This window comes from Gopherus flavomarginatus, chromosome 2, assembly GCF_025201925.1.
Source record: "Gopherus flavomarginatus isolate rGopFla2 chromosome 2, rGopFla2.mat.asm, whole genome shotgun sequence".
Lineage (NCBI taxonomy): Eukaryota > Metazoa > Chordata > Testudines > Testudinidae > Gopherus > Gopherus flavomarginatus.
The window spans coordinates 299,112,254-299,133,088 of NC_066618.1; the positions used below are offsets into that span (position 1 = coordinate 299,112,254).

Below are 20,835 nucleotides of genomic sequence, written 5' to 3' on the forward strand. Positions count from 1 at the left end.
ATCTTGTTTTTACAAGAGCATAAACACAAGGAAAAAAATCAGCTTTGATTTATTCTAAACCTAACTCCAGCCTGCTTTACACTTGATTGGCACCCTGACCAATTACAGCTTAACATGAGGTGACAACAGCATAGGCAAGATAAAGGGATCCAGTGAGAACAGTGATGAGGTCTGATGGAGAGGAGGCTCTGTCTATTTTTAAAAATATTCATTAGATGATGCCAAGGCAGCATGTAAACTTCCAGGTACCTCAACCCTCACGTCTAACCCTCCGGCCTCTCCCAGGGCGGTGTCTTTGGGGGAAGCCCAACAGAGTTCTCACTAGGCAAGACTTCCCTTACTAAACTCCTTTTGACCTAAGCTAGAGCTGAACCTGAGGGGCTCTTCAGGCTGCAGTTCCTGGGATATTTATAACCACAGGGAGAAAAGTTGGAAGCATTTGGGGGGAAGCCTCAGTCTTTGCATTTTTGGAATCTTTTAACAAAGATTCACTTTGATCCCTGAACAGAGAGTTTCTCCCCATTCCACCCCACAAAGTTCTACACCCGTGGCTGGCTGAGATGATTAGTAGTATAAGTCCTGTGTCACAGAGAAAGAGAGGGTATCTCCACCCCTAATGCTACACGTCTCACTCATGTTTGCTGAGCTTATCTGTGATATAGCCATTCAGGATCTCTCTGCCCCCCAATTCCATTCCCCACCCCACTCAGACAAATTCTACTTTGGAAAAGCTAGCCCCAAACAACCTCACGCATCCCCTCCTCTGCTCCAGCAAAGGAAAACCCTGAGTCTCAGAGGAACCTCCGATAATCACAACGGCTTTGGTGTGCTGGTCACTTCCGGGCGATGTCATAGTGCACGTTGAACCAGTCACATGTTTCCTTCACAGCTGGAGGGGAAGGGGGAAGGCAGTTAGACCCCCATACAGCCCGAAGCATCACAACCAGCAGCGGCTCCCTCCCTCCAGTTAATGCTGTGCCACTGGCTGCAGCTCACTGAGCTAGGAAAGTGGAAGAATCATTGTCGCCATGCTAGAGGAGAAGGAGGAAAAGGACCAGGGAGATGAAGTGACCCATCTAAAGTCACAGGCTGTCTCAGAGCTGGGAACAGAACCCACAAATCTGAGCCCCCAGGCCAATGCTTCAATCAGTGCACTGTCCTGCCCCTACAACCAGAGCTGCTGCCTCTGCTCACAGGGGTTTCTCACAGCATCTCTTTAGACACTTGCTGCATTCACGTTTGTGGTGCATGCACCACGGTGATGCCTGAGGCTGTGGGACCAAGTTCCCAGCACCCGCGGGAGGGAGAAGGCCTTCCCCACAAACCCTACCAGACTCCTTTGGAGGGCAGAGGTGAGATCAGACATATGCAGCTGATGCAGTGCAGTGGATGTTCCCACCGAGGGGCAGGAGAGCTAGAGCAACTCCTGACCAGCACGGCCTTACCCTGTTTGAATGGCGTGAACTGGAAGTTGGGCAGGCACCGCCTCAGCTTGCCATTGCTGGCTGTTTTCTTGAACTGGCCGTCGGATTTCGTTGTGTCAAACTGGACACAGCGGGGGGTGTAAGGGAAAACAAACGAGAATTCTGCCAAGTTCGAACCTAATGTTACTCCGGGGCGACCCCCACTGGTAGCAGCCAGGCAGGACAAGAGCTGGGGCCTTGGTAGCAAAGGTCTACTTTACGTGTCCCTTTCTGTAAGGTCTGCAGCTGTCTCGGTCCTGCCAGCAGGCCCTGGGCCCTAACCACAAGGTCTTGCTGTTGGTTAGTTCTGACCAGCCAGACACAGGGGTGAGCAGAGAGAGATCCCACAGGAGGGAGATCCCTCGCACCCGTTGTTTGCAGGGAAGAGGCTGACAATAAAGGGGGCCATAGCCAAACCTGGAATGTCCCGTGCGAGCAGCAACTGCGGTCACCCTCTCAGCTGCACCACGAATGGAAGTCGCTATCTCCAAGGTGGCACCAGGGTTACCATCAGATCGCAGAGACCTCGATGGCCCCAACTTCCAAGCACGGATCGAACATCCATGGAACAAGTTCTCCCAGCAGAGACCGACCCGCGGGAAGCGATGGGAGTCTCATCGCTTGACCCATTTCACGCTGGACCAGACCGAACATTGGAGAACATGCCGCAGGGAATAATCTTGCACTGGATCAGCTGGGAATTAAGCCTTAGCTGTTTGGATGCGACAGTTCTCCCCCTCCCAAGGGTGCACGCGAGTGTGGGGAATGGGTGCCAGGCAAGGACCCTGAGAGCCGGGCACAGCTCAGGGAGGCAGGGAGTCGGAGCAGCCATTTGTAAAAGGATACGATGACTTCTCCCTTGAAATCCATGGCTTCCACGACACTCTCCGCAGCTTCCCTGATAGAGACCTCGTCCTCTTCTCCAACTAAGCAGAGACCAATGGTGAGGCTAGGCTGTTCTTCTGCCCCTGGTGCCAGCCACAACCCTCAGGGAAGCCCCACCACTGCCCGCCCTGCTCTCATAGCCACTTGCCTCTCCTTGGAGACGGGAGGGTGGGGGACCAGAGCCTGCAGCTGCCTCATGCCACCACTGCAGGCTCTAGGTCAGCCTGTGGGAGGTGATGAGGAGAGGGATGTTCTGCACTGACCCTGCTACAGAAGCAGATAGGACGGCATGGGGAGGAGTGGGGAATGGGACTTCCCCTCCCAGTGCTGCAATACGAGCTGAGGGCATCTGCCAAAGGGACCAGGGTCGTGACACCGTCAGAGGGAGAGCGATGGCACGGGGGACCCCTTACCTGAGAGGATGATGGGCTCCACCTCGTCGTACTCCCTTAGGACCCAGAGGAAGAGCCGTGCCAGGTCCTGTGGGCACAAAGGAGCAGCTCTCAGTCCCTCTGTCTCCTCCCTTTCCCCTCCCGAAAGCCACAGGATCCTAGCTCAGGGCACAGACACAAGCTCCTCTTTACTGAAGGCCGGGGATGTTGTATGGGGGCTGTTTGCCAGGAAGCTGAGCCTGCTACAGCAGGGCAAAGCAGGCACAGCTCCAGTCTCTCGCTCCCCAAGCTGCCAGCTCCCTCCCTCTGCAGCTACCCCTCTGAGCCTTGCTACAAATGGCCTTTAAAGAGACCCCAGCCCTGGCTTGGCTGGAATAAACACAGTCATTCCAGTAGACAAGGCCATGCTAACAGACAGAACCATGATACCTCCCAAAGGGCAGCCTCCACCAAGGCCCAGCTCCTGAGCGCCCACGCCTGCATGCTGCCAAGGCAGGGCCAAGCTGAACCCCTCTCCCCAGCTAGTGCGCAGGGTTGGATGTGCAATCTGGGACCTGTCCTAGGTTTACTGCTCGTTATTTGTCAGAAGCCCTTGCTCATCTTAACAGCTTTACGTGGCTTATATAACAGCAACAGTCTGTCCCTGAGCGCAGGGAGCTAACAGCACACTCAGGCCAGGGTTTTAGATAGCCTAGGCATATGCCAGCGTGTCACTGCAAAGGGTCACATGGCTTCAGAGTCCCCTCTGCCAGCAACCCCCGCCGATCAGAACACACCTCCCACCGCCCACTCCCAGAGGTGGAACTGGGGGACCCATCCCACCAGAGCCCAGCCATGGGGTCAGGCTGTCTGAAATCTGCTCTGGGCCCAGTCCAAATGGGCTGGACTCTGTGAAGGCCGTGCCTACCAGAGAGTAGATGAATTGTCTCCTGGGCTTTCCCGTCCCCCAGACAGTGAGAGCTGTGCCATTTTCTGTGGGACAATCACAAGAACGGCCATTAGTGGATGTTCCAGCTGCAACATTGGCCTGGTCAACCATGGGCCACAGGTTCCGCCCCCACCCCCCTATCCAAACACCCTTGTGCAACAGAGCGCCAGGCCTGGCCCAGGGTAGCTTTACACCGCAGCTCTCCTCTCTAAAGCCGAGGTGCAGCCCCCGGAGACTACAGATCCCAGCATGCCATGCTCCAGCTCGACGTAAGGGGCTGTAAATAGCCATGTGTGACACTACGCCCCATATTCTTCATAGAAATTGTTATGATATAATTACAGCAGATCCATGATGTATTTTCTGCAAGATGGATCACGTGAGATACCATTGGAAAGCTTATGATTTACTGAATTAGGATTATCCTATTTATAGGCTTGTATCATTTCTGTATCTGAAGTTAAGAATATTGACTATGTATCAATTACAAGTGTGTTTACACCTGGGGGACACACACCAAACAGAATGCAATCAGTCTAGATAGCTCGCTATGAGGAAGGACCATTAGAGAGAACAAGAGGTCTCAGAAGATGTTTATCACCCACAGAGAAGTTCTTCCTGGGACTGCTGCAAACCGACTCTGAGTTATGGCTGCAAGGTCATGTGAGCAAGTCACCTGATACTGGATTCCAGGAATCATACCAGTATTTTTCCACTGACTAGGGGTGGGAATCACACTGGAAGACAAAGGATTCCTGCCATATGTAAAACCTATTTAAGGCAGGGGAGTGACATAAACATGGTTCCCTCTTGACTGAATCCTGGCCCAAGGTGAGAGCTGTAAACATCTAAGAAAAGACTGAATGAGGGGAGAAGGACTAAACCGCGGCTGGAAGACTGTCTAGCTTGTGAATGAAATATCTGAAGTTTTAAATTGCAAGCAAGTGCATCTGGCCTTCAAGAGTCTCTAAAGTCTGTCTAAAACAACATTTAGGGTGAGAAATAACTTCTTGTAACCAAGTATCAGCGGGATAGCCATGTTAGTCTGGAGCTGTAAAAGCAGCAAAGAGCCCTGTGGCACCTTACAGACTAACAGACGTTTTGGAGCATGAGCTTTCGTGGGTGAATACCCACTTCGTCGGATGCATGTAGTGGAAATTTCCAGGGGCAGGTATATATGTAACCAGTTTCTTTAGTATCTTAAACTTAGATTGCATGTTTGTTTTATTTGCTAGGTAATCTGCTTTGATCTGTTTGCTATCCCTTTTGTAGTTAATAAACTTCTGGTTTTGTTTTCTCTAAAACCAGTTTATGGAATTTGTAACGGGGAGAGCGGGTGGCAAGGCTGTTGCATACCTTCCTCCACATTGAGGGAGGGGGTAAATTTCATGATTTTATGCTGTATATCCCTTCGCTGAGCCTTCCCATACAGAGCTGATCTCAGCGCGTGTGTGTGTGTTTCTGCAGCTGAGTGTGTCCCTACCTGTGTGCGCACTGGTGGGGGCTTGAGAGCCTGTCACAGCAGCACAGTATAAAGGGAGCCCAGGCTGGTGGATCAGGCAGCTCAGTGGTACCCCACTTCCAAGTGGCATCCTGGGGGAACCTGTTACACCATGGAGTTGGAATGGCCCTTCTCTGTTCCTCACTGGCTGAGATTTGAGCATGGACCCCCTCCCTGACTCTGCACAGAAATCACTTGCTAGTTTCACTCCTGCAGGGAGGGGCGATGCCCAGCCTAGAGCCAAGGGAGAAGGGAGGAATCCAACCATCATGGCTCTCAGGAACTTACCATCCAACAACTATAGCAGAAAACCCTGTTAGCAACCCTGCAGCTAGGGCTGCCCAGAGCCATCCATGGCTCGTTAGAGGCAGGGAGATTTAGTTGTACAGTAGAAAATACCCGCAGGCTCCCAATGGACTCCACAAAATGTGACACTGCAGCCTGGATGCAGATCATTCTGGGTGCCAATGGGTTAACTCTCCCATTTCCTGCCCCTCCCCCAAGCCCATCTTGTACCTGAGGATCGGTTCCATGCAGTTTGCTGCATGTGTGTGTCTTTGAGACATGACCTGGGATCCTCTGTGCGTGTGTCCATTAATGAAACCATGGCACATACGGGAGGGATCTGCCCTAGCATCCTAGCTAAAATTCCCCTCCATCTCCCATTCACAGTTGGGTGTTCACTTGGCGGCTGTCCTCCACCCCAGAGGCACCTGCATTTCAGTGGTGATGCATGTGGGCTTGTGGAGCTCTACAGAAACGTACATCGTCACCACTTACAATTGCAGCAAAGGGCAACTTGTGCTTACTAAATGCCTAATGCTTTCATTAGAAAATCAGCCCCATGATCAATCGAGCCCTGATCGTCTCATGGGGCAACCCCCTTCCTAAATGAGGGCCAGAAACTCCCAGGACGTTATTGCTTTGCGTACGTAAATTCAGTACGGCAATCCTCCACGCTGAGAGATGTAGAAACGTTCTGGATGGACCAAGCTTCGACCATCCTCTTAGCCCAGCGCTGAATGGTATCTACTCAACTTATCTGCAGATATGAAACACCGTCACCTCAGCAACCTCAATAGCACACCAAGCGGCCAGGCAAAGATCAGAAAGAGAAAAGGATTTTGCAAACCAAATAATTTACAGTAGCCCCTTCAGCTATGCCTCTCCAAGCACTTCACTAACATTAGCTGGGTAACACACATTTGAAAAAGGTAAGGGACACCCGAGGATCCATTCACCCACTGCAGAAATGCAGCAAGTTCTGGGATGGAACATGGCACTTGTGTAACAACACACAGCAACACTTTCAGATAGTTTATGGCAGTGGTTCCCAACCTTTTCCTCTGGTGGGCGCCAGAGGAAGCACCACTGCGGCAGCGGAGCACCCGCCGAAATGCGGCTGAATTTCGGCGGCAACACCTCTCGATGACGCCGCTTGCCATCGACAAGTGACGTTATCAAGAGGCATTGCCGCCAAAATGCCACTAAAATTCGGCGGCATTTCAGCGGGTGCTCTCCTGGGGGCCAGGACATGGGCACATTAAGATGCCCCCGCAGGCACTGCGTTGGGGACCCCTGGTTTAGAGATAGGATGCGAAGAATGTCACAGTTTCATTAGGAGCAAACAAGTCACATGACTTCCCTCCCCACAGCAGGAATGGTCTTTGCTGCCCATATTGCCCTAGCAACAAAACCCTGTTGGGTGGACGATGAAGCTGAGAGCTGAATGAAGGCTCCCCACTCACTCTTTGCTAGGTACACCTTGTGGATCAGTCCCGGAAGGACATGCCCGTCCTCGATGTTGTAGTTATCATGTGGTCCGAAGACATTGGTGGGGATCACGGCGGTGAATCGGCAGCCGTGTTGTTCGAAATACCCCCTGGGAGAAGCGGGAGAGAGGGCCAGGGTAGGTGAGTGACTAGCTCAGTGGCATGTTCCATGCAGCTGAGGGCTGCGAGCACAAGTCACTGTCCCCCTCGGTTCTTCCAGCAGGGCTTAGGGAAATGAACTGAGGCCGGCCAGTCCCCTCAGGGCCCCTGCAAGTTCCATCCACCCCTAGCCTCTCACTCCCTGTGCCTGCTGAGGTCAGAGAGCACAGGGGGAAGGAATTATCCTATAGTGACAGTGATAATATTTATACAGTCCTTCATCTAGGGATCCCAAAGGTCTTTACAGAGATATATGGACTGTGTAAGTCCCTCCCCTGAGCCTCACAGCTTGGGGCTGGGGTGGAGTGAGGAGGGAATGGACCATACCTGTTCTGAACGTCGATCATTCTCTTGGCGTACGAGTACCCAAAGTTGGAGCTGTGCGGGGGCCCATTGTGAATCTGGGGAACACAGTAGATGGCACAGTTGGGAAAAGTAATGTCAGCCTGATGAAAATGGGGTTTCAACCTCCGCTGCCTGGCCTCAAGGGGAAGGAGACGCAGGGAGAATAAACAGAAGCTATGTCTGCATGGGAGCTTGACACCCGGGTTAGCCTAACCTGAGTGTGAGCGTCCACACAGCAAAGCTCTCTCCGTGCCCCCATGTCCTCGCTGTCTCTGCACTCGCCTGTGTGTGTTTAGGGGGAGTATTCCATGGTTCTTTGTGACAAGATGCTCTAGGATTCTTCCCCCCCTCCCCCAGTCAGTCAGGTCAATTGCAAGAGAACTTATCTGTCCTTCAGGAAGGGATTGTGGGAAGGCACTGGAGGACTATTGGCACTCGCGTGATTTAGCCTGCATCCTCACTGCAGAGTAGGTGGGTTCCAGCCCAGATCCTGGGCTCTGACTTATACTACACTCCCAGCTGGGTCAGCTAGCCCAGGCTTAAAGCACCCCCCAGGCCAGGCCAGACATTTCTGAAGGTGGATAGTAGGGAGGAGAGGGCTGGTGTTAAGGCTAGAACCCAGGTAAGAGCCCAGATTAGCTGTGCAGCGTAGACATATCCTGAGTTTGGAGAGGGAGAGCAGCCTCCTGGAGCCCCTCTATCCGCTGAAGGGGGAGCTGTCACCACCTGCTAGCCCTGTGCTCAGCTCGCATCAAAGACAAGTCACAGGCAGGCAGAGATGGCAGGAATCCTCTATGTCCCCTTATCCCTCTTGAGCTCGTGCTGCAGGGCTGCCCGAGGAGGCTGGGACAGGACTTGCACTGGACCTGATGATCCTGCTCCTTGTTTGGCCAGAGGGATTGCTGTCGAGCAAGGCAGGCGCTCCTCACTCTGCCTGACCCCACGTGCACATCAGTGCAATGAGTGAGGGACAGCCCCAACGGCGGTGCAGAGAACTAGGATGCAGCTGACTGGTTACGGCACAGGCCTGCATCAGAGAACTGCAGGAGTCCCAGGGCACACAGGACGCTAGCCGGAAGGGTCAGCTCTGCTCTCCCCATCACCCACCACCCATCGAGTCAGCCAACCAGGGCGGGAAAGAAAACCAGAGCCAAGATGACCAGCTGTCACTCTCTCAGATCAGCATAACTGGCATCACAGTAAGTTGTCCACCCGCTGCCCTGAGGCAGCCCCCAATGATCTCCCACTCCAAGGTGCACGGTAACTTAACCAACATTACTGTGCTTAACCAGCTCTGGGCGGAGCAAAGGCGAAGCTAAGTGAGCGACGGGAGTTGTAAGGCAGGGTGCTGCGTGCCCAGCCCGAAGGCCATCCCTTACCATGGACTCGTCGATAGGATAGGTGGTCTTGTCCGGGAAGATGCAGGTGGAAAGGCAGGAGACGACTTTCTGCACTCCGAATTCGTACGCTGAGTGAAGGACGTTGTCGTTGATGTGCACATTTCTCCGCTGGGGAAAAGATACCCAGCAGGGAGTTAGGAGTCCCATTATATTCGCATCAGTTACCGCATGACCCACCCGGGCCTTCCAGCATGTCAAGAACCTGCCCCGTCTCTGACATCACAGGCTCAGGATGGGGAACGGGTCGCCATGGAGCTGCCAGGCTAGTCTCACTGGTGGGACCAGAGTTGAATGGCCGAGGGCTGAAGGGCAGTGGTGAGCTGGAGCCGGTTCCCACCGGTTCGCGGGAACCGGTTGTTAAATTTAGAAGCCCTTTTAGAACCGGTTGTCCCACACGAGACAACTGGTTCTAAAAGGGCTTTTCAATTTAACAACAAGTAAAGCTCCAGCAGCTCCCCGCCCTGCCCCCAGCCCCAGCTCACCTCTGCCTCCTCCCCTGAACACAGGGAGCCTGGGAGGGCTGAGAAGGGCGGCTTTGCACAGGTGGCGGGGAGGAAGTGAGGAGGGCTCTGGGGAGGGGCGGTGCGGCCCGGTTCCCTGGTCTCGGCCCTGGCTCCGGCTTCAGTCCTGGCCAGGTAGTGTGGCCTGGCTCTGGCCCCAGCAGCGCAGCACGGTACGGCCCCGGCTCCTGCCGGGCAGTGCGGCTCAGGCCCAGACCAGCTCCGGCCCCGGCCCCGGCAGCTTGGCCCACTTCTGGCCCTGGCCCCGGCCCCAGCCAGGCACCCCGGCCCCGGCTTCGGTCCCAGCCAGGCGGCGTGCTCCGGCCCCGGTGGCACGGCACGGCTCCGACCCTGACTCTGGCTGGCCGGGCAGCGTGGCTCCGACATGGCCCCGACTCCGGCCAGGCACCCCCAGCCGAGCAGCTCCGGCCCGGCCCATCACCCCCAGCCCGGTTTCCAGTGTGGTATGGAGGCATGGAGCAGGGAGGGGGTGTTGGAAGAGGGCAGGGGAGTTCAGGGTAGGTGGATAGGGGTTGGGGCAGATAGGAGTCGGGCGCTCAGAGGACAGGGGGATTGAATGGGGGCAGGGGTCCTGGGGGGCCACAGGCATGAGAGGAGGGATTGGATGGGGCGGCAGGGGGCAGTCAGGGGACAGGGAAGTGGGAGTGGATGGGGCAGGAGTCCCGGAGGGTGTGGTGTCAAGGAACGTGGGGAGGTGGATGAGGCAGGAGTCATGGGGGGGGTGGGGGAGAGCCACGACCCGCTTGTGGGGTGAGGAGGAGGGAACCGGTTGTTAATTTTTTGGCAGCTCACCACTGCTGAAGGGATAGTCCTTGGGGGAGACCCCAAGCTTGCCTCTGGAGTCAGAAGTGGGATCAGCTCCAACCACTCAGGTCTGGACTTTACTTTGCATTCCACCTCTCTCACAGCCATGTCAGCTCTGGACACAGCGAGGGCCCCACTCCCCAACCCACAGCTCCTGCCAGAGGGCTGTCACTGCCCCCAACTCAGGGTGTTCAGCTGCTTGTGTTGGTGCAATGGGGCTTTCAGGCCCGCTTCCCTATGCAGACTTGCTACCTGCACAGTCCTTTCATACTGTCACTCCCCAACCCCTCCTCAGGCACAGCCACTGCATGTACTGGGCTGGGCCGGGAATGGACCAGCATTTTTTTCCCCAATGCTGATCCACAGCCAGGTGAAGGGAGACCAGAAAAGGAGATATGCACACAGAGCAGCAAGCCAGGAGGGCCACACATTACCCAGTCCAGGGCTGTATCAGCAACTTGCCAGGTGCCGAAGGACTGCACTTAATGTGAGTAGGAAGGAGCAGATCCCAGTCACCATGTGAAGACTACACATCCCAGAATGCAGCAAAGAATCCTGTGGCACCTTATAGACTAATAGACGTTTTGGAGCATGAGCTTTCGTGGGTAAATATCCACTTCGTCAGGTGTATGTAGTGGAAATTTCCAGGGGCAGGTATATATATGCAAGCAAGCTAGAGATAACGAGGTTAGTTCAATCAGGGAGGATGAGGCCCTGTTCTAGCAGTTGAGGTGTGAAAACCAAGGGAGGAGAAACTGGTTCTGTAATTGGGAAGCCATTCACAGTCTTTGTTTAATCCTGAGCTGATGGTGTCAAATTTGCAGATGAACTGAAGCTCAGCAGTTAGTCTATAAGGTGCCACAGGATTCTTTGCTGCTTTTACAGATCCAGACTAACACAGCTACCCCTCTGATACTTGATCCCAGAATGCAACGTTCCACCTGGAGCTGAGCGAAGACTGCTCAGATCAAGGAGGAGCATTGCATGCTGGGACTTGTAATCACCATGGGCTGTTCTTCTGTACTACAGGTAAGGTGACTGCAGGCTGCTGAACCACATGGGCCAGCCCCAAGAAATCTATCCAAGCTAGGTTGACCTGGTGTGTGCGTGTGTGATTCAGAGAGGAGGGCCAGGGGTCGGGGCGGCTCTAGACATTTCGCCACTCCAAGCACGGCTGCATGCCGTGGGGGGGTGCTCTGCCGGTCGCCGGAGCCGCAGGACCAGCGGACCCTCCGCAGGCACATCTGTGGGAGGTCCACTGGAGCCGCGGGACCGGCAGACCCTCCGCAGGCATGCCACCGAAGGCAACCTGCCTGCCGCCCTCCCAGTGACCGGCAGAGCGCCCCTCGCGGCATGCCGCCCCAAGCAAGCACTTGGCGTGCTGGGGCCTGGATCCGCCCCTGCCAGGGGTCCAACACCAGCTGCTAATAAGCTGCACCCCTTCATATTAGAGAGTCACTCATCAGCGCCTGGGGAGAGAATCATCCCAGCCAAGACCCTGGGGTTAATCTCTGGATGCAGGGCTAGTGCTGGGGACAGTTCATTAGCCCCACAAGCGCCCTGGTGGGAAAGTGGTTCCCAGTTCAGCAGCACTCACATGGCCCATACACTGTAATCACACGTCTTGGTAACCCAACGAGAGGAGTCCCACCTGCAGTGTCAGAAGGCCCAGCACCCAAGGGGTTAATGACTTTATCCACCCATTTAATAAGCCTGAGCATCCTGGGCTCTATTTCTGGCCCTGCCACACGCTCCATGTGTGACCCAGGAAAGTCATGTCTCGGTGCCTCAGTTTCCCTACAATTACAGTGGCGCTAACACTAACCTACAGCCTGGAGGTAGGGGGTGTGGCGAGGGTTAATTCATGAATGTCTGCAAAGCGCTCCCAAGTCCTTGGAGGAAGGGCAAAGGGCGATCACACTGCATGGTGCAGCGAGAGTGACAGCTCGCTGGACCAGATGTTACATCTTTGCATTTGCCACCCTGGCCCCTTACCCAGAAATCCAGGTTGTATTTGATGTTTTTGAAGAGGCCTCCCACCAAGGCTGCCAAGTGGATCACGTGGGTGGGTCTGTATTTCTCATACAGGGCTCTGGTCTCCGCAGTACTCCTACAGGGGAGAGGAAACAACAAACAGAACCTTCAGGGGCACATTCTAGCTATCCTAGGTACCGATCTGGCCCCCATGACCATGGTGTCTGAGCACCTCACAGTCTGATGTATTTAGCCTCACAACCCCTGGGAGGCAGGGCAGTGCTATTATCCCCAAATTACAGGTGGGAAACTGAGGCACACAGTGACCTCCCCAAGGTCACAAAGGGAGTCCAAAGATCTCCCAAGTCCCAGACTAGTGTCATCACCACTAGACTGTCCACATGCTGGTTGGACACCATGCTGTGGGCTGGCTGCGATGAGATGGGAGCGGATGGCAGGGCAAGAGGCGTGGAAGGAGCCTGGTGCCAGACCCTTGACCCAGCAAGCACCGTTAATGAGCAATTAACTAACCAACTGGACAGCAATGGCAAGAGCATCCTGGGAAACGAAGCTGAAGGCAATAGCTGGCCCCTTTAATTCCCAGTCAGGTAAAACTCAAGGGGCAACGCTGGCAGGAAAGGAGCCCCAACATGCTGCTTAGCATTAGTGTGCTGACAGGCTGCGGCGTGGTGGCGCCCATGACTGGGGAAAGCCTTATGGATGCTTGTCAGAAAGAACAGCAATAAATGTAAAAATACCTGAAGTGGAAACCCTGAGGAGGGAGAGGAGTTACTTAGTGCAGTGCCAAGGAGGAGAACTAGGAGTAACAGGATGGAAAAGGAAAGATTAGGGACGGACGTCAGGAAAAAGGAGTTGGCTGCAGGAGTGGGTCTCAAGGGAAGGGGCTAAAGAAGCAGCAAAGAAAATATGCTGGCGGGAACAATCCTGCACTGACTGCTGGGTGCTGTTCAAACGTAACAGAGAGACCCTCCCTGACCCAAAGGAAGTACAGACAACAGGTGGATACAATGAACAGCACTTTGCGCTGTCCTGTCTGTTAAGACAGTTCTGAACAAGGGGTTAAGCAGGAGACACAGCATGGCAGCTGCCTAACCATTGTGGAGTGTTTGGTACCTATCCCGGCACAGGTGAGCTTTGATCTCATAGGCCTTTGCTGTCTGCCATTTCTCTTACACACACCATCGCATGTCAGTTATACAGCTTTTTTTATTCTCAAAGCATTTTCCACAGGTAACTAACGGGCCCTCACAGCACCCCTAAGCAGTGCGTTGTACTGTCAGAGAAACTGAGGCACAGAAAGGTGATGGTGACTTGCCCAAGGCCAAAGAGGGAGTCAGTCTCAGGGCGAGTTAGAACTCGAAGAGTTCCTGGCTCCCAGCCTTGTTCTCAGGAGGCAGTAAGCTGATCTTGCTGCTGATTAAATGCCACTCCTGTTAGCACAAGGAGCATCAAACAAACCTGCAGCACAAGGACAACGAGTCTTCTTGCCTCATGAGGGTTTGATAGTTGTGTGCTGTCACCACTAGAATGATTAGAGAGACAAGGGAGGGAGGCAATATCTTTTATTGGACCAACTTCTGTTGGAGAGAGAGACCTGAAGAAAAGCTCCGTGTAAGGAAATATCCTGGGACCGACATGGCTACCCCACCACTGCATATCCCTAAAACCAGACAGGATGAAAGCCCTGGATGGACCAGACAGGATCTATTCGGTCACTCTCACTGGGAAAGGGGGCAGGGCTCAGGGGAGTGGCATACTTGGGGGAATGTGATTGGACTCGGTGACAGCAAGGACTGAATTGCCAAAGAGAGGGTATCCTTCAACTTTCCTTGGCTGGGATTGGCCAGGCTCCTTGCCTGGTGCTACAACAGGCGGCACCGAATGACATGGCAGCTGCAGGAGCGAAAACAGCATGTGGATAGGAAGCCAGCAGATGGAGGGCTCAACAGCAGAGCTAGCAGATAGACCCAAAGGACAGGTCTCCTTAGCCTAGCCCTGGCATGGTCCTACAGCGTCCCTCACTCACACCATTTTCTTTTTTAAAGGCATAATATTCCTGACCTCCGTCTACGTGAGGATCAACACTGCCCAGACCCAGAATGCACTCAGGGTCTCCTGCGTACTGCATTTCCACTACACCAGGGGCCCATGGAATAGAAGCACTTAGACCCTGCCCTCTGCCTGACTTCTTCTGGAACAGAGCTGCTTCCTGATCAACCCCACGACCCCAGTCACCGGCAGATCCTCTGAGCCACACGCCGCGTGTTGCCAGCCACTTCCAGTTAATCTGACATCAGACTTCTGAATATGCATCCAGTTTGCTTTCGTTTCACGACACTGCACCTGGGAGGTGAGCTGGCATCCTGGAGCAAAGCTGGCACTAACACATGCAAGGCAGCTGCAATGGGCTCATTCTGTGGCTGTCTCAACTACTCCAGAAGCCAGTTTAAACCAGAAGTGAACATGATTTTCCTACCCTCCACACTTAGAGTATGTCTACACAGCAGAAGCTGCACGTGGGCTAGCCGACCCGAGCTAGCTGGAATCCAGCTACAGTGGGTAACCATAGCAGTGAAGACAGCACAGCGGGCATAGTGCAAATCCAGCTTGGACCCTAGATACGTAGTCAGCTTGCTAGCTCAGGTAGACTAGCCCGTGGTAGGTTTCTGCTGTGCAGACACACGTTTAGCGGGAGGAAAGAAAGTAAGGGGCTGATGTTAGGATACAGATATTCAGGCCTGTCTGCAAAGGCCTATATATTAAGAATTTAGGTGTATTCTTATCACTTAGCTAGTTATAGAGGTATAAAAGAAAGAATCAAAATCACTGTTTGTGGAATGGCCTTCTCTTACTGTGACATGCTAAGGCCGTCAGCTAAGATGTAGTTAGGCAGCCATAAGCTGGGAAGTGTCTGGTCACATCCTCACATTCCAAACTAGTCACATTGAAATAAGGTGCTATTGGGCTATTAGGAATACAATCCTGCCCTGATACTTCTATCACCTCCAGAGAAAGGGTAGAGCCTAGAAGATGTAAAAGGAAACTTAGCTTGATAGCATCCTGTCTGGCAAGAACTCACTTATCAATATACACAGCTGGAAAACCCTTATGTCTGTATAGATGTAGTTGTGAAATCCTCACTTCTGTATTGTTTTGTATGTTTATTTGCATGGTCTTTGTCTGGTTCTGAGATTGTTTCTGTCTGCTGTATAACTAATTTTGTTGGGTGTAAACCAATGAAGGTGGTGGAATATAATTGGTTAAATAACCATGTTAGGATTGGTTAGTTAAATTTTAGTAAAATGATTGGTTAAGGAATAGCTAAGCAAAACTCAGGTTTTACTATATAGTCTGCAGTCAATCAGGAAGTAAGGGGGGGGGAATGGGAACAGGGACTGGGGATGGGGGAATTGGGATCATATTTTGCTAAAGGGGGAATGGGAACAGGGGATGGGAACAGGAACAGGGACACAGGCAAGGCTCTGTGGTGTCAGAGCTGGGAAGGGGGACACTGAGGATGGAAACTGGAATCATGCTTGCTGGAAGTTCTCCCCAATAAACATTGAATTGTTTGTGCCTTTGGACTTCGGGTATTGTTGCTCTGTTCATGCGAGAAGGACCAGGGACGTGAGAGGGTGAAGGAATACGTCCCCTAACAGCTGACAGCATCACCTTAAGTCAGGCTCTGGCCATGCAGTTGTGCCAGCGCACCTCCACCCTAACATACAGCACCTCCCTGCTATTCCAGCACTACGACTTCACACACAGCTCTGCCAGTGCTCCTCACCAGCAGCGCCCATTGCTAGCTCTGTTCCTGGGCATCTCTGGAGAAGAGACTGCCTGTCATTCCAGAACCGCGTGGGAGTTTTGTAACAGGACCTCAGACGAGGCACAGCCCTCCGCGCCACCCACGTCATTTTCACTTGTCTGCCGAGGCTCTGAACCCGGCTCTCCAGAGACTAGTGTGAGGGCACTCCCCCAGCAAGCCACCCCAACATGGATAGGGACATTTCAGACAACAACGAACAAGCAAAGAAGAGTCCAGTGCAGCAAGGATATTGGAGATGTACTGGAACTGGAAAAGGTTCAGAAAAGATCAACAAAAATGATGAGGGGTACGGAACGGCTTCTGTATGAGGAGAGACTAATAAGACTGGGACTTTTCAGATTGGAAAAGAGATGACTACGGGGAGATATGATTGAGGTCTGTAAAATCATGAGTGGTGTGGAGAAAGTAAATAAGGAAGTGTTATTTACTCCTTCTCATAAACACAAGAACTAGGGGTCACCAAGTGAAATTAATAGGCAGCTGGTTTAAAACAAACAAAAAGACCTTTTTCTTCACACAAGACACAGTAACACTGCGGAACTCCTTGCCAGAGGATGTTCTGAAGGCCAAGACTATAACAGGGTTCAAGAAGAAATTAGATAAGTTCATGAAGGATAGGTCCATCAATGGCTATTAGCCAGGGTGGACAGGGATGGTGTCCCTAGCCTCTGTTTGCCAGAAGCTGGGAATGAGCGACAGGGGATGGATCACTTGATGGCTTACCTGTTCTGTTCATTCCCTCTGGGGCACCTGGCATTGGCCACTGTCAGAAGACAGGATACTGGGCTAGATGGACCTTTGGTTTGACCCAGTATGACCATTCTTATGTTCTTAAGGACTCACGTTAAGTCAGCATCCTTGGAGCACACGAAGTTCCATTCCTCATCTGGCCTGCCCTCTCCATCAGCAACCACCTTCTCAATGGCTCTCCCCACCAGTCCGGTGCCACCGGTTACCAGGATGCGCTTTGGCTTCGTTCCTTCTGCCTCTGCCATGGCTACAAAATCTGCAGGGCGGGAGGGAAGGCAATTAATCCCAGATCATCTTGGTACTGAGATTCATGCTGCAAACCTGCCTGGCCAGAAGCAACTGCAGAAGCCAGGGGCATGCATGAGCTTAACAGGGGCAGAGATCCTGGCAGGGTGAGCAAACCTGGCTTCTCACTTCCTCCATGTCACCAGAGAGGTCATCAAGCCCCCACTTGGAAGATAGTGGGCAAACTAGGATCCTGAGTAGGTCACGAGGGCAGTGGGAAACAGCTGTTGCAAGGCAGCTGCACCACAGTTAGTGGGGAAGAGATCTGGCTAATCTGTGCCCTTTCCATCACTCCACTGCCATCCAGTGGCTGTTTGGCTAAATGAATTGCTGGATGCAGGAGGAATTTCCCCTGTTTTGAAGCACAACTTTTAATAATCTTTCAAGGCCTCTTTAATAAAAGCAAAGACTCAGAGATAGTTCTATGGGAATTAGAAGGACATCCTCCACAGAGAAGTCACAGCCTGAAAACACCTACCATTGTTGCAAGTAACCCCTACGATCACTAGAACTTAAAGCAATTGGAGACTTTTTTCTAGTTTGTTTCCTTTGTGCATTTAGCAGCACTTTGCAAGAGGCTGTTTACCTTACCAGCGGCAGCAGCAGCAAAGCTGGAATGTAAGAGACAGCAAGCAGGTGTGTGCAGAGGCTAAGGTGGTATTGGTCCCAGACCCTTCCAAAAGACCCTTATGAAAACCTTTTTCAGGTATCTAAAAGGGTGCATAAGGAGGTGGGAGAAAACTTGTTCACCTTAGCCTCTAAGGATAGAACAAGAAGCAATGGCTTAAACTGCAGCAAGGGAGGTTTAGGTTGGACATTAGGAAAAAGTTCCTAACTGTCAGGGTGGTTAAACACTGGAATAAACTGCCTAGGTAGCTTATGGAATCTCCATCTCTGGAGATATTTAAGAGTAGGTTAGATGAATGTCTATCAGGGATGGTCTAGACAGTATTTAGTCCTGCCATGAGGGCAGGGGACTGGACTCGATGACCTCTCAAGGTTCCTTCCAGCCCTAGAATCTATGAATCTAGAAATATTATCAGAGAAGGAGAAAAACCCTTGCAATTTATTTAAGCAACTAACAAATATTTTTGTACATGCTAGTTGAAGGGTGTTTTAAAAGAGCACTGATTTTTTAAAAAATGGTTTAAAAAAAACCCCTCAGGTTATCAGTGTTCCTTAAATTTATTATTTTTTTAATAAACCAGCCACACTTCAAGTTGAGTATCAGAGGGTAGCCGTGTTAGTCTGGATCTGTAAAAGCAGCAAAGCATCCAACGAAGTGGGTATTTACCCACAAAAGCTCATGCTCTAAAACGTCTGTTAGTCTATAAGGTGCCACAGGACTCTTTGCTGCTTCAAGTTAAGGGCATCACTGAAACTTCATGACAGCGCCTCGCTTTTAGCACCTCGCATTTAGGTTTTGTTTGGGCAGAAAGTGCTGGAAAAGCCCAGCATAAAAAGAAATTTTTTAAGAGATTCTCAAAAAAGTTTATGGGAGAGAGTTTTCTTGGATTAATACCTGCCCCTGCAGAGCCCTGAACACAAAAAAGAAAGAGACACTGGACAGTATCACAGTTCAAGCTGCATGAAGGGCCAGATATAAATCAGACCCGGGATCTCTAATTAATTAATCAATCACAGCTTGCCCCTTCCCCAGCACTTCCATTTCAAGAATTTTATTTGCGAATGTGAAAGAACTAAGCACCTAAGAAAGAACTACATTAATCTGAGTCACCATCCCATGACTCAGATTAATGTAGTTATGGCAGGAGTCTCCAATAGCGCTGTTACAAGTTATTTTTCTTAGTGTTCAGTCTTTCAAGAAATGCTGTACTGTTGTTAGCTTTGTGATGGCGTCTCAATTTGGGGGAGCTGTTGCAAACAGCAAGAGAGTTTCCTCTCTGCCTTAATCTATCAGAGTCATTTCTCGGAGTAAAGTTGCTTTCAGGAAACTGGGCACAGGCATCTGGGCTGACATTTCTGGAAGAGTTGATTGAGTGCGTGCTATTTGGGACCACCTCTGTTTCAGGACTGGTGCACAGAGTGCAACCAAGTTACAAGCATATTGGGGCCAGGTCTACACTACAAACTTACATCATTTAGGGGAGTGTGGATTTTTCACAAGAGATGCACTTATAGCGACCTAACCTTGGGTGAGGACAGCACTATGTCAATAGGAGAGGTTTTTCCCCTCTCGCCTCTCAGCGAGGTAAATTAACAAGACCAACGGGAGAAGACCTCCTGTCGGCATAGCAGAGTCTTCACTGAAGTGCTACACGGGCGCACAATGCAGGGTTTTACCGTAGACCTACCCTCAGATCCCCTGTGTCACTGATTTCTCTGGGCAAAGCGACCTCCCCACCTTTCCCCGGGGCCCCTTGCAGAGCCAGCATCCCACTGCTCCCAGGCAGGGCCAACCAGTCATCAGCACCCTGCGTGGGAATGGGTATCCACGGGCCTAGGGTGACTTCTAAACTTGGGGGGGGGGGGCAGGGGAGCTCCAGTCAGACCAATGGGGCTGTGGGGAGGGGAGGGGGGCAAATTCTGAGCCTGTCTGAGGCTTGCAGTTTGTGGGGGCAGAAACCACACCCATGTGGGTATCCTGTGAACCTGGGCTCCCCTATACCCACCTCTCACCACAACCCCAACACACACACCAGAGCCCCCTTCCTCTCTCCATACCGGGCCCCCCTCCTTCTCTGCCCCCCGCTCCCCTATACCTGCATCCTACCCCCACCAGCCCCCCCCGCTCCCCCCATACCCGCCTCCCACCACAGCCCCAACACACACACCAGGGCCCCACCTCCTATCCCTCTCCCTATGCCAGGGCCCCAACTTCCCCCACCCCCCCAACCGGGCCCCCTTCCTCCTCCTCGCCCCCATACCGGGCCCCCTCCTTCTCTGCCCCCCGCTCCCCTATACCTGCATCCTACCCCCACCAGCCCCCCCCGCTCCCCCCATACCCGCCTCCCACCACAGCCCCAACACACACACCAGGGCCCCACCTCCTCTCCCTCTCCCTATGCCAGGGCCCCAACTTCCCCCACCCCCCCAACCGGGCCCCCTTCCTCCTGCTCGCCCCCATACCGGGCCCCCCTCCTTCTCTGCCCCCTGCTCCCCCCATACCAGCCTCCCACCAGCCCCCCCCATACCGGGCCCCCTCCTTCTCTGCCCCCCGCTCCCCTATACCCGCCTCCCACCACAACCAACACCCCCACCGGCCCGCCCCATACCGGGTCCCCTTCCTCCCCCCATACCGAGCCCCCCTCCTTCTCTGCTCCCCCCATACCATACCAGCCCCCCGTTCCATGCCTCCGCCCCGGGGCTCCCGGCTCCCACCTGTGCCGCGCCGGCCGCTCCCTCCCGGGCTCCGGCTCCGGCTCCGCTTCCGCCAGCTCCGAGTCCGGGTCGCTCGCAGGTCGCAGCCCGCGGGGCTCCCTGGGAAGTGGAGTCCGGACAGACAGACAGACAGACAGCCGGGGGGGGGGGGGGCAGAGAGACAGACAGGGTGCAGGGGGGCAGGGTGGGGAGGACAGACAGACCGACAGCCGGGGTGGGGGGCAGAGAGACAGGCAGGGTGAAGGGGGGTGGGGAGGACAGACAGACAGCCGGGGGGCCAGAGAGACAGACATAGGGTGCAGGGGAGGGTGGGGCGGGGAGGACTGACAGACAGCGGGGGGGGGCAGAGAGACAGACAGAGGATGCGGGGAGCCGGGCAGGGCGGACAGACAGACAGGTGGAGGGAAAGACAGTAGGACAGACACACCGCTGAGGAGGGGAGATAAACAGACCTGGGGATACAG

The 20,835-nt window shown here is 53.3% G+C and overlaps 2 protein-coding genes across 2 annotated transcripts in view; both read right to left on the bottom strand.

Moving 5' to 3' along the window:
* EEF1D (eukaryotic translation elongation factor 1 delta) overlaps positions 1-20,835 on the bottom strand; it is a 420,646-nt gene that overhangs the window by 90,320 nt on the left and 309,491 nt on the right. The window lies entirely within an intron of this gene.
* On the bottom strand, positions 31-20,476 carry GFUS (GDP-L-fucose synthase). Its single transcript, XM_050941195.1, has 11 exons — positions 20,372-20,476; positions 16,838-17,000; positions 12,166-12,280; positions 8,825-8,953; positions 7,428-7,501; positions 6,918-7,051; positions 3,648-3,712; positions 2,762-2,828; positions 2,310-2,389; positions 1,446-1,545; positions 31-889 (listed from the first exon to the last, which is right to left on the bottom strand). Exons 2-11 carry the CDS (start codon positions 16,987-16,989, stop codon positions 834-836), a joined length of 972 nt encoding a protein of 323 aa, XP_050797152.1. The 5' UTR covers positions 16,990-17,000; positions 20,372-20,476; the 3' UTR covers positions 31-833.